Source organism: Phalangium opilio, unplaced genomic scaffold (genome assembly GCF_054372755.1).
Source record: "Phalangium opilio isolate 3A_F unplaced genomic scaffold, DU_Popi_V2 ptg000048l_1, whole genome shotgun sequence".
Taxonomy (NCBI): Eukaryota; Metazoa; Arthropoda; class Arachnida; order Opiliones; family Phalangiidae; genus Phalangium; species Phalangium opilio.
In genome coordinates, this window is record NW_028324170.1 from 4,870,225 (window position 1) to 4,882,103 (window position 11,879).

The following is an 11,879-nucleotide window of genomic DNA, read 5'->3' on the forward strand; positions in this document are numbered from 1 at the left end:
CTTAGGGCGCGAAATTATAATAATAATAATAAATTGCAATAATTAGGCCACATTTCAGAGTAACAACGATCTGATAAAGATGGCTCGTGCTAATTATGTATGCAAATGTTTTTCTGCAGGGTGTGGAGAGAACATGTATTTGAAATATTTTAAATTTTTTGAAACGTAAGATCAATTATTTCTTAGAAGTAATAAAAAATAATTATCTAACCCTCTGATATAACTTCCATTACATATTACAGGTACTATCTCGGTTGCAAAAATTATCCAAACACCTGTGATTGCAGGATTTGGTTTATGGATTTCGTCAGTAAAGTGGAAGTTCTAGATGAACTATGTGAAAAGGTAAGAGGCAATTTCCACCCATAACCCCCCCCCCCAAAGTCGAAATCATACAGAATAGCTTACACCATAAGTTTATAAGATATGTTCCATAAGTGTGTCACTCGTTAATGAGAGCTTGTCATCATGAAACGTCATAGATTCTCGTAAAGCAACGCCTAGTGAGGCCTTGTCAAAGGCTTAGTACAGACTAAAGAGGAGGATGGACTGCAAAACCGAGTGTAGTCAACTCTCACGTCGTTCTTGAACTAGCTCTCATTAAGCCTCTAACATTACGAAGTATGGGTAGTGACATACTTATGGAACATATCTTATAAACTTATGCTTACACACATGGTGGACTCATACCATTCAGCATTCACAGTCAGTCACACGACCAAAATGCCAGGCTACCTGGATGACAAAAGCAGACGGATTTTTTTTGTCCCCCAGGTAGCCAGGCCTCCTGGTGTAAATAGTATGAATCCTCCATGTGTGTAAACTATCTATTTTAGTGCCACGAGAATGGAAAAACTTCTCGATTTGTTAAAGTGTATAGAAAATTTTGGAATAAAAGAGATACGTAAGTAAAATATTTTATGACTTTAAACTTCACGCCAAATTTCTGAGGTCATAAAATTCTTTTTAGAGTGGAAGCGTGCCTAACACCAAATTGTGCAACTGAAAGTGATGCCTATGATATATTGAATATTGTGTCAGTAAGGGCATTTCACAAATAAATAATTAACTAATATAGAAAGTTAAAAATAATAATAATAATAAAAAAAAAATAACTCGATGCAAAGAAGGTTTTTTTGTGAGGATATCCCACATAGTATTTTAAATAATAAAGCGTCAATTTTTCTTTTGTTGTGAACATTACAAAATAAAGTTACGAATACCTAATAACCTTTTTTTATTTATTTATTAATTTTCCAACATTGGCACTGCTAAAGCTCGAAGAAAAATATATTTCTTACATATTATAAAACTGTGTTCGTATGTTGTTTAGGAATGACACAATAAATCAATTGATTAAATTTAATTATAGCATTACACCTAATGTTAAGGCAAATTTCAAGAATGGAGGGTGGATTTTTATTGACTTAAATTAGGATTTAAATAATACTTAAATCCAAAATAACATGTATTATGTATATTATTTTCATACTTTGACTTTTTAACGTAATAGGGCACTTGGTAGGAAGTTTTTTTTTTTTTTTGTAAGGCAATTATTAAGGAACTAAAGGGCGGCTAAGCCACGGTGAAGGAAATTTTAGTCAAATCTCCTATTCCAGCTTCTATTACATCCCCCGATTTTACAGCTCCAACTCCAGCCGGAGTTCCAGTTAGAATCAAATCACCCGGTTCCAAAGTGAAAAATCCACTAATGTAACTTATGAGTTGAGGAATGCGAAAGATCATGTCTGAAGTTTGACCCTTTTGTTTGATAACACCATTGACCTTGCACCAAAGAATCAAATCATGAGGGTCTTGGATTTGATCTTTCGGGAGAAAGGATCCGACTGGACAAGAAGTATCAAATCCTTTAGATAATTCCCAAGGAAGACCCTCTTTCTTGGCAGCGGCTTGGAGATCTCTGGCAGTCATATCTAGACATACGGCAAATCCACCAACATGGCTCATGGCTTCTTGGACTGGACAATTTTTTGTTTTCTGCTCAATAATTACACCTAATTCGACTTCGTGGTGGAGTTCTTGACAATCTTCAGGCACCTGGTGTGATTTACACCCAAATAATGCCTTAATCCTTTAAAAACGTCAACACCCATATTAAAGGGGCTAACGGGCGCTGTTGGGGTGAAGTCTGCCCTTAGTTCAGGGGGAAAACACCCAGCTCTTTGGCCATAAGAAATGGCGCCACCGTCGCGGTGGGCGGGTAAGCAATATGCTAACCAACAGTTTGACCCCCCCCCCCCAACAACAGCTAGGGCCAGCCCCTTTAAAGTAACAGGCGGCTCCATTATCACCCCTTGCATTCTGGCTAATCTTCTGCACACGAATTTTACCTTGCCAAAGGCAGGAACCAATCAGACCTAATGCACTAGGTCCCATTGGTTCCTGCCTTTGGCTTAACTAGCCTTTACTAAGCTTAGCCACTGTGTAGTAGAAAAGCCATCTTTAAGGGGCACCAACGGAGCCGCCCTTTGCTTTAAATTGAAAAGTAACGAACTTGGATTTTATGGCCTTCATTTATGTAGGCAGTAGATGGCTTGATAAAAATTATAGGTTTGTCTGGAACTTTACCACCCATTTCGATAGCATGATCTCTGAAAAAAAAAAGTCTCCAAAGTTAGCACGTTATGTAACTGGCATACTTGTGGTAGGTGTTACCACTGTTATTTACTTATGGTTACTACCACCACAGCGAGAATTTTGTCAGAAACTTACTTGTAATTTTTTCCAACGCATACAATTTTCTTTCCGAACTCGGAGAATCTACTTAGTCTCATTATGTTCGTTTAAATGTAATTATTTAAGATTCTTTCAGTCATAAACCGTATTTTCTAGGCGCGAAAGGCGAAAGAAACCCGACTCTTCAAGGAGTCAAAGCTCGAAGGCCGTCGTTCAAGCAGACAGCCTGCTGAGAGGCACTTGATGGAAAAATTCATTTCAAGCTTCGCTGATTGGACGATAAGTGGCGCGAGTGTACAGTGTTTTCCCGGGAAATCCAGAAAGCGCGCCAAATTGGAATTTTAAAGAAACACGTGCAATTTTTTGAGGCAAACCGGGATAAATAATGATTTGAATTTCCGTTTGTTAATAAACCAACACTTTCTAAGCCTAATTTTGTGTTAACAATAATATTTGCGAAACTTTCAAACCTTTTAAGGTGTTTCACATTTTATTTTTTTTTAAAAAAGGAAAAAAAAAAAAAAATTGCTCGTTTTTTTTAAATTTGAAAGTATTTCGCGTCAAAGAGTTTTAGAAAAATAAAATAAATATAAAAATCTCTCGAAAAACTTAGAAAAACTTTTAAGAAAGGGGAAAAAACGAAAACACCTTCGATGTTTTGACAAAAACGTTAACGCTTGATCAAACACTTTTTGATACCAAAGTTTCAAAAGTGAACGAAAAAAGAAAAAGTTTTTTTTTTAAAAAAAACCCCAGAAAAAACAGGCTTTGTTATCGTTCCGCGCGATATAGAATAACTATTAAATTAGGCTTAACGTCTTTTCTACACAAATAAATTCACCGTATCGAGAATTAATCCTGATTTTGTACAAGATAAACTTTGGCGGGGAAAAAAAATAAACGGGTCGGGATCATAAGAACCGCGAGGAGGATATTACAGGCAATAAACCTCCCATATTTGGGACATTTTCTTTTAAAGAAACATCGGCTAACACTAAAAATCGTTTCAACATCGAATAATCGATCCATCAATTTTTGTTAAATCCGATTTAAAAGGGACTTAAGAAAAAAATACGTTCCCGGTGGGATTTTCTTGGGTCCCCTTCGTTTATAGGTACAAATTTGGGCCCCCTTAACTGGGGTCAAACTTAATCCCCACGGACCCTTAATAGCGATATTTTCGATTTTTGCGCGCGATAAGTTTGTGAGTTTTGAGACGAAATGACTTGAGCTTGAATTATTGGTCATTCGAGGGTGATGAAAACGGATTAGAACATATTCAATAATACAAAAGAGATTGGGAAACTAGCCTTATGGTTGACCTTTCGATATCAAGATCAATGAAAATGTGAAGTCATATATTCTTATTTCACATGCAAAAATATTGCGATTTAGGCTTAACCTGGAATCGTTTGGAATACAAAGTATAATATAATAAAATTGGGAAAGACTTACTTCAAAATCCTTCCATCGCGTGAAGCCTTAACCTTTGACCTTTCCTGAAATTAAATAAAAACGTAAATTTCACAAAGTTCCTTTAAAACTTACGCTTAATACATTATTATAATTCTTAATCTATCATTCATACTCCTAACTAAATTAAAGTCGATTAGGTCCAAATTAGTCCTTAGAACATTATTTTAAAATTAACTTCAAAGCCTGGAAAGCCATATAGATAAGGGGTATAAAAGAAAATTGCTTTATTCGGAAATCTTCTTTAAAAATACCTCAAATTCGGTTTAGTCATTAAATCTCCATCTTTTTCGCTTGAAAATGATCAAAACCTCTTATCTTTAAAGTCGTTTATTTTGGAATGGATCTGGATGATTCAAACCCCCCCTTCTTCTTCACCCATTTGAAGTCTTCATCCAATAGGAGATGAGACCCCATTACATCACGAATAAAGCTCCCAGAAACCCTAAAAAGTGCGGGAAAAGATAATGCTAAATGCTTGGAAAACGAAGAGCTCCCTGATAAGGCGAACGATGGTGTTTTCAACTTCCAAAGACAAAGCCTAAAACCGGAAAACCGAAAGCTAGATTTTAAGTCTATAAAGACAGCGGGTGAGTTCGACTCCTGTCTTTTATACTCTTGATAAATCTCACTTCAGATGTAGATAGGCTAATTTCTAAGTCCTATACTTGCGCTTACTGAAAGAGGAGATAGCTCTTAAAACTGCGAGCGACATCGCTTTTACAATAAATGGAAATCCCTTGGCATGGAAGGCCATTTTCCTCAATGCACTACAGTTGAAATAAATGGCATTTCAGCATTGTAGATTTGTTCAAAAAGCTCACCCCCCCCCCAAGGAAAAAACACCAAGTTACCCCAAGAATGTTCAAATGATGTTACGTAATTACGTAACGCCATAGACTTTGTAATTCTAAATAGATCCAGGAGAAAAGAAGTTCGAAATTAATTTTTGCGACTCGGTCAGTGAACTTAGTTGGAATACGTCTCATTTACATCCTTTTAAAAGGGGGGGGGGGTTCTTAGGACGATTTTGAGTCGAAAATGTTCTATGGCATTTTGCCGTCCGGGCCATTCTTCTCAAGTTATGATTTGAGTACTTTAGGGATGACCCCTTAATTAAATTAGAAATCACTGTCTTAATCAGTTTCTTAATTAAATTTAAGGGGTCATCCGTAAAATACTCCATCCAATCTTAACTTGAAAACAGTGGCCCTTAGGGCAAGCAAAATGGAGATATAAGTTATATTTTCGACTCAAAATCGTGCACCCAAAGAACATCCCCCTTAATTTTTGGATGTGCAGACTTATCAGAAACACCCTGTATACTAAAACGATAATCATCACCTTCCTCGAGCATACCATATTTTTTTGTATCGACAAAGATCTATCCCGGTTTTCAAATCCCCCAAACGGTTTATAAGTTAGGTTTATGTCGCGTGTCTTTTAATATAATTTAAATTAAATTGGAGTAATTTATATTTTAATTCATTTCCTTTCGAAGAAATAAAATTTAAAAATATATATATAAAAAAAACCCGGTTTTTCTATGAGAATAAAATGCTTTGGACAGCCTAGCTATAAAGTTGGTATTTCCTGGGTCACTAACTTAGGGCAAGAAGTGATATCTAGTTTACTAGGGAGAAGGTATAAATTCGCCACATTCATAATCTAGCTTTATCTCCAGTCCAAACGTAGGTCCGGAGTTAATCCCCGCCGCCTCTAAATTACAACCAACATCTCATTGGTTCTTGAAAACTCACGTCAGCGTGACGCTAATGACGAAAATTACGTATTTTCCGACTGAGGAGAGGCGAAATAGCCCGGCCTCCTTTTACGTCCCCCTCTTGTATTTTGAAAGGGGGACTGGTACTATGGCGCGCGAATACTTGGCATCTTCTCCCTAATAAACTAGATATCACTTCTTGCTTAGGAGAACACTTCTATCACCACTAGCGGGTAGGGTACCGGTCCCGAATTCTGGCAGACAGCTTGGCGCCAACGATGGCCATATTTTTCGCTCCCCATGATCCAAGGGATCTTAGATTACTTTTCGTACGCTTTTCTCATGGCAATAAAAAAACAGCGCCCATCTATATAAGTTGGTTGTATTTACGGTCGTCTGTCTCAAGTTAGGGTCTCGCTCAGGGACACACACCCCTTGACGGCTGTTCAAACCGTTTCTTTATACCGCCGACATAAACAACATTTTTGGTTCCCCCTAACCTTACAAGGAAAACCGACAGAAAACAGACACACTTTGAAACTCGAGACCAATCCAAGGTTGGGTTTAGGACACGAATCTTTCAAATTAATGGTTATTAAAAGAATAGTACGTTGAAAGATTAATTAGATGTATAATTAACCAATTTAGGATTGATTATAAAGATACAAAATGACCAATTTATCCAATACCGATGTTTCGTTAATGTTCAAATACTTAATAGGTACAAGTTCTGACTGACAGGTGAAACCTTGAAGGAGACAGGAATGGAGTCGCAATCTCTATACCTATAACGGTGCAGTCTGTACCCCCATCTACGGAACGGCAACTCAGCGTTTCAATAGGGTCGTACTGTACGGAAACGTCGAGGACGCCCCCTGTGTCTTACAAAAATAACCTAGTTCTCATACAGATGAAATGGCGCTAGGTAGCAGCACTTAACAAACGACTAAAGAAGAGTAGGAGACTTTCATCGCCATCATCACAATTACCACTCCATTTTACCTCTTTTCTCTCAGTTCAACCAGCAGCTCATAGTACTTAGTAAGTGCTCGCTAGAAGAAAAAAGAAATCCAATCCGTAGCCATCTTTAAAAATGGCGACCCGAAACATAGAAAGTAACTGGGCTATCAGCAACAAATAATTCTACGAGAATGTAATAAATATTTCTATAAATTTAAAATAAATGGTATCAAATCTTCATTTCATTATAGCGTTTCCATTCCATCGTAAGCGATAGTTCATGATAAAAACTTTACGATCTAGTTCATTTTGATCGTATAAAATGACCATCATTTTTGAGCTAAGGAAAAGATGTGTGTGTGTGTGCCCTTCCTTATCTCAGTAAGTAATTCTCTTCTTTCCTTTCTCTAAATTTCGACGACCTTCTTTTATAAGGAAGAAGCTTGCACTGGGTTCTCTTTTAAAATATATTCCCCTCCCCCCTTTTTTTTAGTAGTTGGGGCTCAAAGTTTCTTTCGCTATCTTCTAGGCTAACGACTAGGGCTCGAATCTGATCACGCTGCAAGTCTCTTCTAGCAAGGATGATTTTGTAAAAAAGTAAAAAAGACTAAACTGCGAGCGAGAGAACGACGTCTGCGGGGGAGGAAGCCCTCGTCCCTAGCTTTTTGTCGACGACGTTCGAAACTTCATCTAAAGCTAGGATCTAAAGCGCTGTCTGTCAAAAAATGGCCATCCAATGAGGTCCTCCATTTTATCCAAGCACGAGGCCTGGATTATTAGCCAATAAAAATGCTAATGGCCGACTAATTATGCTTCAACCTTCGGGGGAGATGCTCGTCTTTAAAAAAAAAAAAAAGAACCTAAATCTTTCTCTTTTATCTAGAGAGTTTCATCAAAGCTAACAAAAGCGGTAAAGGTTCGATAATATGGTCTGGTGGGATCCAGTAAAAAAAAAACATTCATCTTTAGAATTTATAGTTTTCTTATGTTTAGGTTTGAAAAACCGTTAAAATAACCGGAACCTCCGAAATGAACTAGGCCCATGCATGTCAAATTTTATGAGGGGAAATATCCAGTTTGTTAAGGAAAATATTTTCACCATATATGTGTACGAGATGGCGCTTATATTACCGTTGTGACAGGGGTCTTCCTTAAATTATCGTTGATATTTTAGGGGTCAGTCATAAAATTTTTATGATAGAGAAAAGTTTCATCCAAAAATTAACGTAAATGTTTTTGGGGCTATTCACTTTTTGTTGAATCTTTCGGTTAGATTGTATTGATGACAACCAAATAAATTATTTCAATTAAAATAATTCAGTAAGAGTAATAAAAACGTATACTTACAATCCGCGACCTTGACCCAAATACTTAAGCAGTCGACAGGGTCACGGGGTTGAACTTTGATTATTTTACGGTAATATAAGCGCCCCCAAGCGTAAAACCACGGCGAACTAAATTGGTTAAAAAATATTCTCGCTTCGCGACACGCATGGGCCTAGTTCATTTCGGAGGCTCCGAAAGAACTAAAAAAAAAACACATACAGGAATCTAATTCACACACTACTCTTAATTATCCTTGATTTTCAAATACATGACACCCTATTTACACCCCGTACTTAATCATCCTTTCATTCAAATATATGTATATATTTTTTTGTTTAAAAAAAATGTGTTCAAAATTTTCCTCCAAAAGTATTGAGGAATGGGAAAGAAATTTTAAACTATACTTCGAGTAAAGTCTTGAAGCGAAAATTGAAGCTTTAAAAGTGACAATAATTTGTCAGTGCCATCAACATGGCGGGAAAATAAAATAAAAAGTGCGGGAAAAAAATCCTCCCGCGCACCCCTTTGGCACGTACCTATAAGAGTTCACGCGCCATTTAAAAAGCAAGATCTATATCCCTTATATATAGGAATGGTACAAGGGTGCTTTTTTTTCCCGCCAAAACTTGGAATAACTTGAAGAAGGGTATAACCCTTATCTCTCGGGCCCTACACTTCCCTTACCCAAACATTTTTTTGTGTAACTCTTACTCCCGAAGTCCTTCTCGAGGTAGGGATTCAAGGGGTGAAACTGACTGTAATAACGTATCAAAGACCTTTTGGAAGAGAAGACAAGTTTTTCAAAGGGGTTCGGCGCCCCTTCCGGATAGATAGATGGGGCCGTCACGCGACCCCCCCCCCCCCCGTTCTAAGCTTTGGCTATAGCTAGATGCACGTTTTAACATCAATTCCAGATCGAAAATATCGCGGATTCATCCGTGAATATAACTTTAAAACGGGGAAATGGGATATAAAAAAAAAAGATGACTAAGGAATAAGGATTTTAAAGAAAGTTAGGTTAGAGGCTGATATGCTCCTAGATATTGGCCAAGAGAGTTTAAAGTTCAGATTTTCTAATACGAACGAGTTCTTGCGAAATTAAAGTGGAAACAAGAACTCGTAGCGTAAAACTTGAGAATGCTGCGCCATCTCTGGTCTTCATCCTCAATGCACTATTCCCGATTCCCGGCAAATGCATGGCCTATTTTAACCATACGCAGTTTCTTAAACTCTCTATTAAACGATTTGCGCGTGTTTCCTTGACCTAAAAATTCATTCGACTTTTTCAAAGTTTCCAAGTTTTCCCTGACCAGTGGCGTGGCAACCCTTGACGAGTCTGTTGTCAGTAGATGAAGTATTTCTTAAATTGTTTTCAACAAGAACCAATGTCGGGTCAAGTCCTGACCTTTGATAGCTTGATATAATCAAAAGAGCGAGTGGATACGTGCCCAGCACGCGGTGTATGGAAAGAGGAGGTATGGAAGGTACGGTTGTCTGGAGACTGGCTTTTAACAAGGACGCTGCCGCAGCGCCGCACCATCAGCCATCCCGAATCAGTTTAGCCTTTTAATGAATTGGCGAAAACGTTTCGGTGGTCGCTAGATATTGGACATTGAGCGATCACCTAGTCCAGGAAGAGAGTCATCCATCCCTTAACTCTTAAAAAGACTCTCTTCTTCGCCACTGAATATCTTGGAAGAGGCTGAAAGATGGGATGGACGCGCCACTCTCTCTCTCTCGCTCTCTTTCTTATCGGATTTTCCGGTTAGCCAACATAGCGATTCTTGTTTGCTCGGATCAAGACGAAATAAGGTTTGGAATTCACCAGCACGAGGGGCTACTCACTTAAGAAAACAACTCGGAATAATATAAACCAAGGAAATGAGTCACGTGTTTTGCGCGTATGTAACCTTACGTTTATAAGATAAGTTCCATAAGTATGACACTTCCTATATTTCGTAATGCTAGAGACTTACAGCTCGAGCTAGTTCGAGAACGACAAGCGAGAATTGATGGCTACACACGGTTAATTTTGCAGTCCATCTTCCTAATTAGTCTGTACTAAGCCTTTGATAGTGCCTCACCAGGCGTCGCTTTACGAGAATCTATGACCTAGGTTGTCACTTCGTGGCAAGCTCTCAGTAACCATTGACAAACTTATGGAACAAATCTTATCAACTTACGCTATTAATACTCCTCAAGCCTTGGTTTAAATTTTGAATTACAAGCCCCAGAAAAACGAAACAGTTTTAAAGCCCAAATCCCCAATTCATTTCGATATTTCTTACTGTAAATTAGAAGTACTTACTAAAATATAAGAAATCTGAAAACAGGACACGCCCATGCAGCTCTGAAGTGGAGTGGCTAACCTCTCGGTTCACCAAGCGGGACAATCCTCCGCCTATATCTGTACTCTGTTTCTTATACATTCGCGACAATTTAAGTAAATAGTAGATTGGGACACAACCCGCTATATATACTAGTCCCGGAACGTTGCGAAGTTTGTATGGTGTTTTAGGCCGTGCGGCCATTGTTTCGGGTGGGAGTAGAAATAGATGAAGGAGAAGGAAGATGGATGGACCCTATCTGGGATGATGTTGCGGGACCCCGCGGCAGGCAACGGACCCAATCTCTCTCTTTAAGCATTCTTATAGGCAACAAAGATAAAAAGAGGACCAGAGAAAATAAACCTCCAAAGACGAAAAGCGTGTACGGTATAAGGTTTCTCAGCCTCCGGGATCTTGAGGAGCGTATCACCGAAGAGAGATGGGATGCCTTTGCCTAAAGCCCACCAGAGCTGGCGGTTTAAATGACCTTACTGATTTGATGTACACGCGAGGCGAGGGATCCAAAAGATTCCAACTATAACTATGTCTACATCCTATTCGGGATTATCTTGGTCAAACCACAGAGGGGGTAACAGACAGTATGATAGAGAAGTAGGCTTAAAATAGGTCTAAAAATAAAGGCATAATGGAGGTTTCCATCTTGAGCGATGGAATGGGAGTTTTTCTTGGTAATTTTTGAATAACGTATGACTAAAATATGACGAAGGCGGAGCTACATTAGAACACCACGCCCAATTTATCCAAGCACATATTACATACCTTCAATGTTATATTCGATTAAAGAAATTTTATTGTAACTTACCAGAAGAGATGCAGTTTACAACTTTGGTCCGTCCGTCCGTATGTTATTGAAGTTCACATTTTCTTTTTTTTTCCTGCAATTAAAAAGATTTTTGTTAATAACTGTGGTTTCAAAGCATACAATTAAATAAATTACTTATTTTTAAGGTTTTATTCTAGGTCTTTATATAAGCCGTTCAACAGTAATCTAATCTCTTACTTCTAATAACAAATCACTTAAACCATCACTGAAATATAATTAGGGCGATTGCCAAGCCTAACACAATTACACGTGTCAAATTTTCAACTTGGATCCAACAAAAAAAAACGGCGCTAATACGTATGTGTAGCAGTTGGCCAATGGGCGTATAACATTAGACACGACACAGCGATGTCCCCGACATTATCTGACTCAAGTAGACACAACGGGGGTGTTTCAGGGGCCTTACTATATGGCTAAGCCTAAATGGTGACACAAAAAAGAATCAGGGAATATATATATATATATATATATAAAAAGGCGCGAAAGATACTGGGATAGTAAAGTCCCGCCGTTATTATCTCGTTAACTG

At 38.1% G+C, this 11,879-nt stretch overlaps 3 protein-coding genes across 5 annotated transcripts in view; 1 reads left to right on the forward strand and 2 right to left on the reverse strand.

Moving 5' to 3' along the window:
* Window positions 1-11,879, reverse strand: part of LOC149673876 (protein SERAC1) — a 164,211-nt gene that overhangs the window by 10,805 nt on the left and 141,527 nt on the right. For all 3 annotated transcript variants that reach the window (XM_089839651.1, XM_089839649.1, XM_089839650.1), the window contains exons 3-4: window positions 11,330-11,402; window positions 4,153-4,196 (exon numbers count right to left, since the gene is read on the reverse strand). The gene's annotated coding sequence lies outside the window, so the exon portion shown is untranslated. The remainder of the gene's footprint in view (window positions 1-4,152; window positions 4,197-11,329; window positions 11,403-11,879) is intronic.
* Window positions 58-1,366, forward strand: LOC149673880 (uncharacterized). Its single transcript, XM_089839670.1, has 4 exons — window positions 58-165; window positions 243-345; window positions 837-904; window positions 971-1,366. Exons 1-4 carry the CDS (start codon window positions 80-82, stop codon window positions 1,059-1,061), a joined length of 348 nt encoding a protein of 115 aa, XP_089695796.1. The 5' UTR covers window positions 58-79; the 3' UTR covers window positions 1,062-1,366.
* LOC149673881 (oxaloacetate tautomerase FAHD1, mitochondrial-like) lies at window positions 1,221-2,922 on the reverse strand. Its single transcript, XM_089839668.1, has 3 exons — window positions 2,734-2,922; window positions 2,516-2,612; window positions 1,221-2,058 (listed from the first exon to the last, which is right to left on the reverse strand). The coding sequence occupies exons 1-3, from the start codon at window positions 2,793-2,795 to the stop codon at window positions 1,576-1,578; spliced, it is 642 nt and encodes a 213-aa protein (XP_089695794.1). The 5' UTR covers window positions 2,796-2,922; the 3' UTR covers window positions 1,221-1,575.

Excerpts from the sequence above, each read along its gene's own strand:
- LOC149673880 (XM_089839670.1), top strand. The coding sequence starts at position 80 with ATGGCTCGTGCTAATTATGTATGCAAATGTTTTTCTGCAGGGTGTGGA. Across the intron at positions 346-836 it reads TAGATGAACTATGTGAAAAG|TGCCACGAGAATGGAAAAAC; the intron begins GTAAGAGGCAAT and ends TATCTATTTTAG. Across the intron at positions 905-970 it reads TTTTGGAATAAAAGAGATAC|AGTGGAAGCGTGCCTAACAC; the intron begins GTAAGTAAAATA and ends AATTCTTTTTAG.
- LOC149673881 (XM_089839668.1), bottom strand. The coding sequence starts at position 2,795 with ATGAGACTAAGTAGATTCTCCGAGTTCGGAAAGAAAATTGTATGCGTT. Across the intron at positions 2,613-2,733 it reads TGCGTTGGAAAAAATTACAA|AGATCATGCTATCGAAATGG; the intron begins GTAAGTTTCTGA and ends TTTTTTTTTCAG. Across the intron at positions 2,059-2,515 it reads ATGAAGGCCATAAAATCCAA|GTGCCTGAAGATTGTCAAGA; the intron begins GTTCGTTACTTT and ends AAATCACACCAG.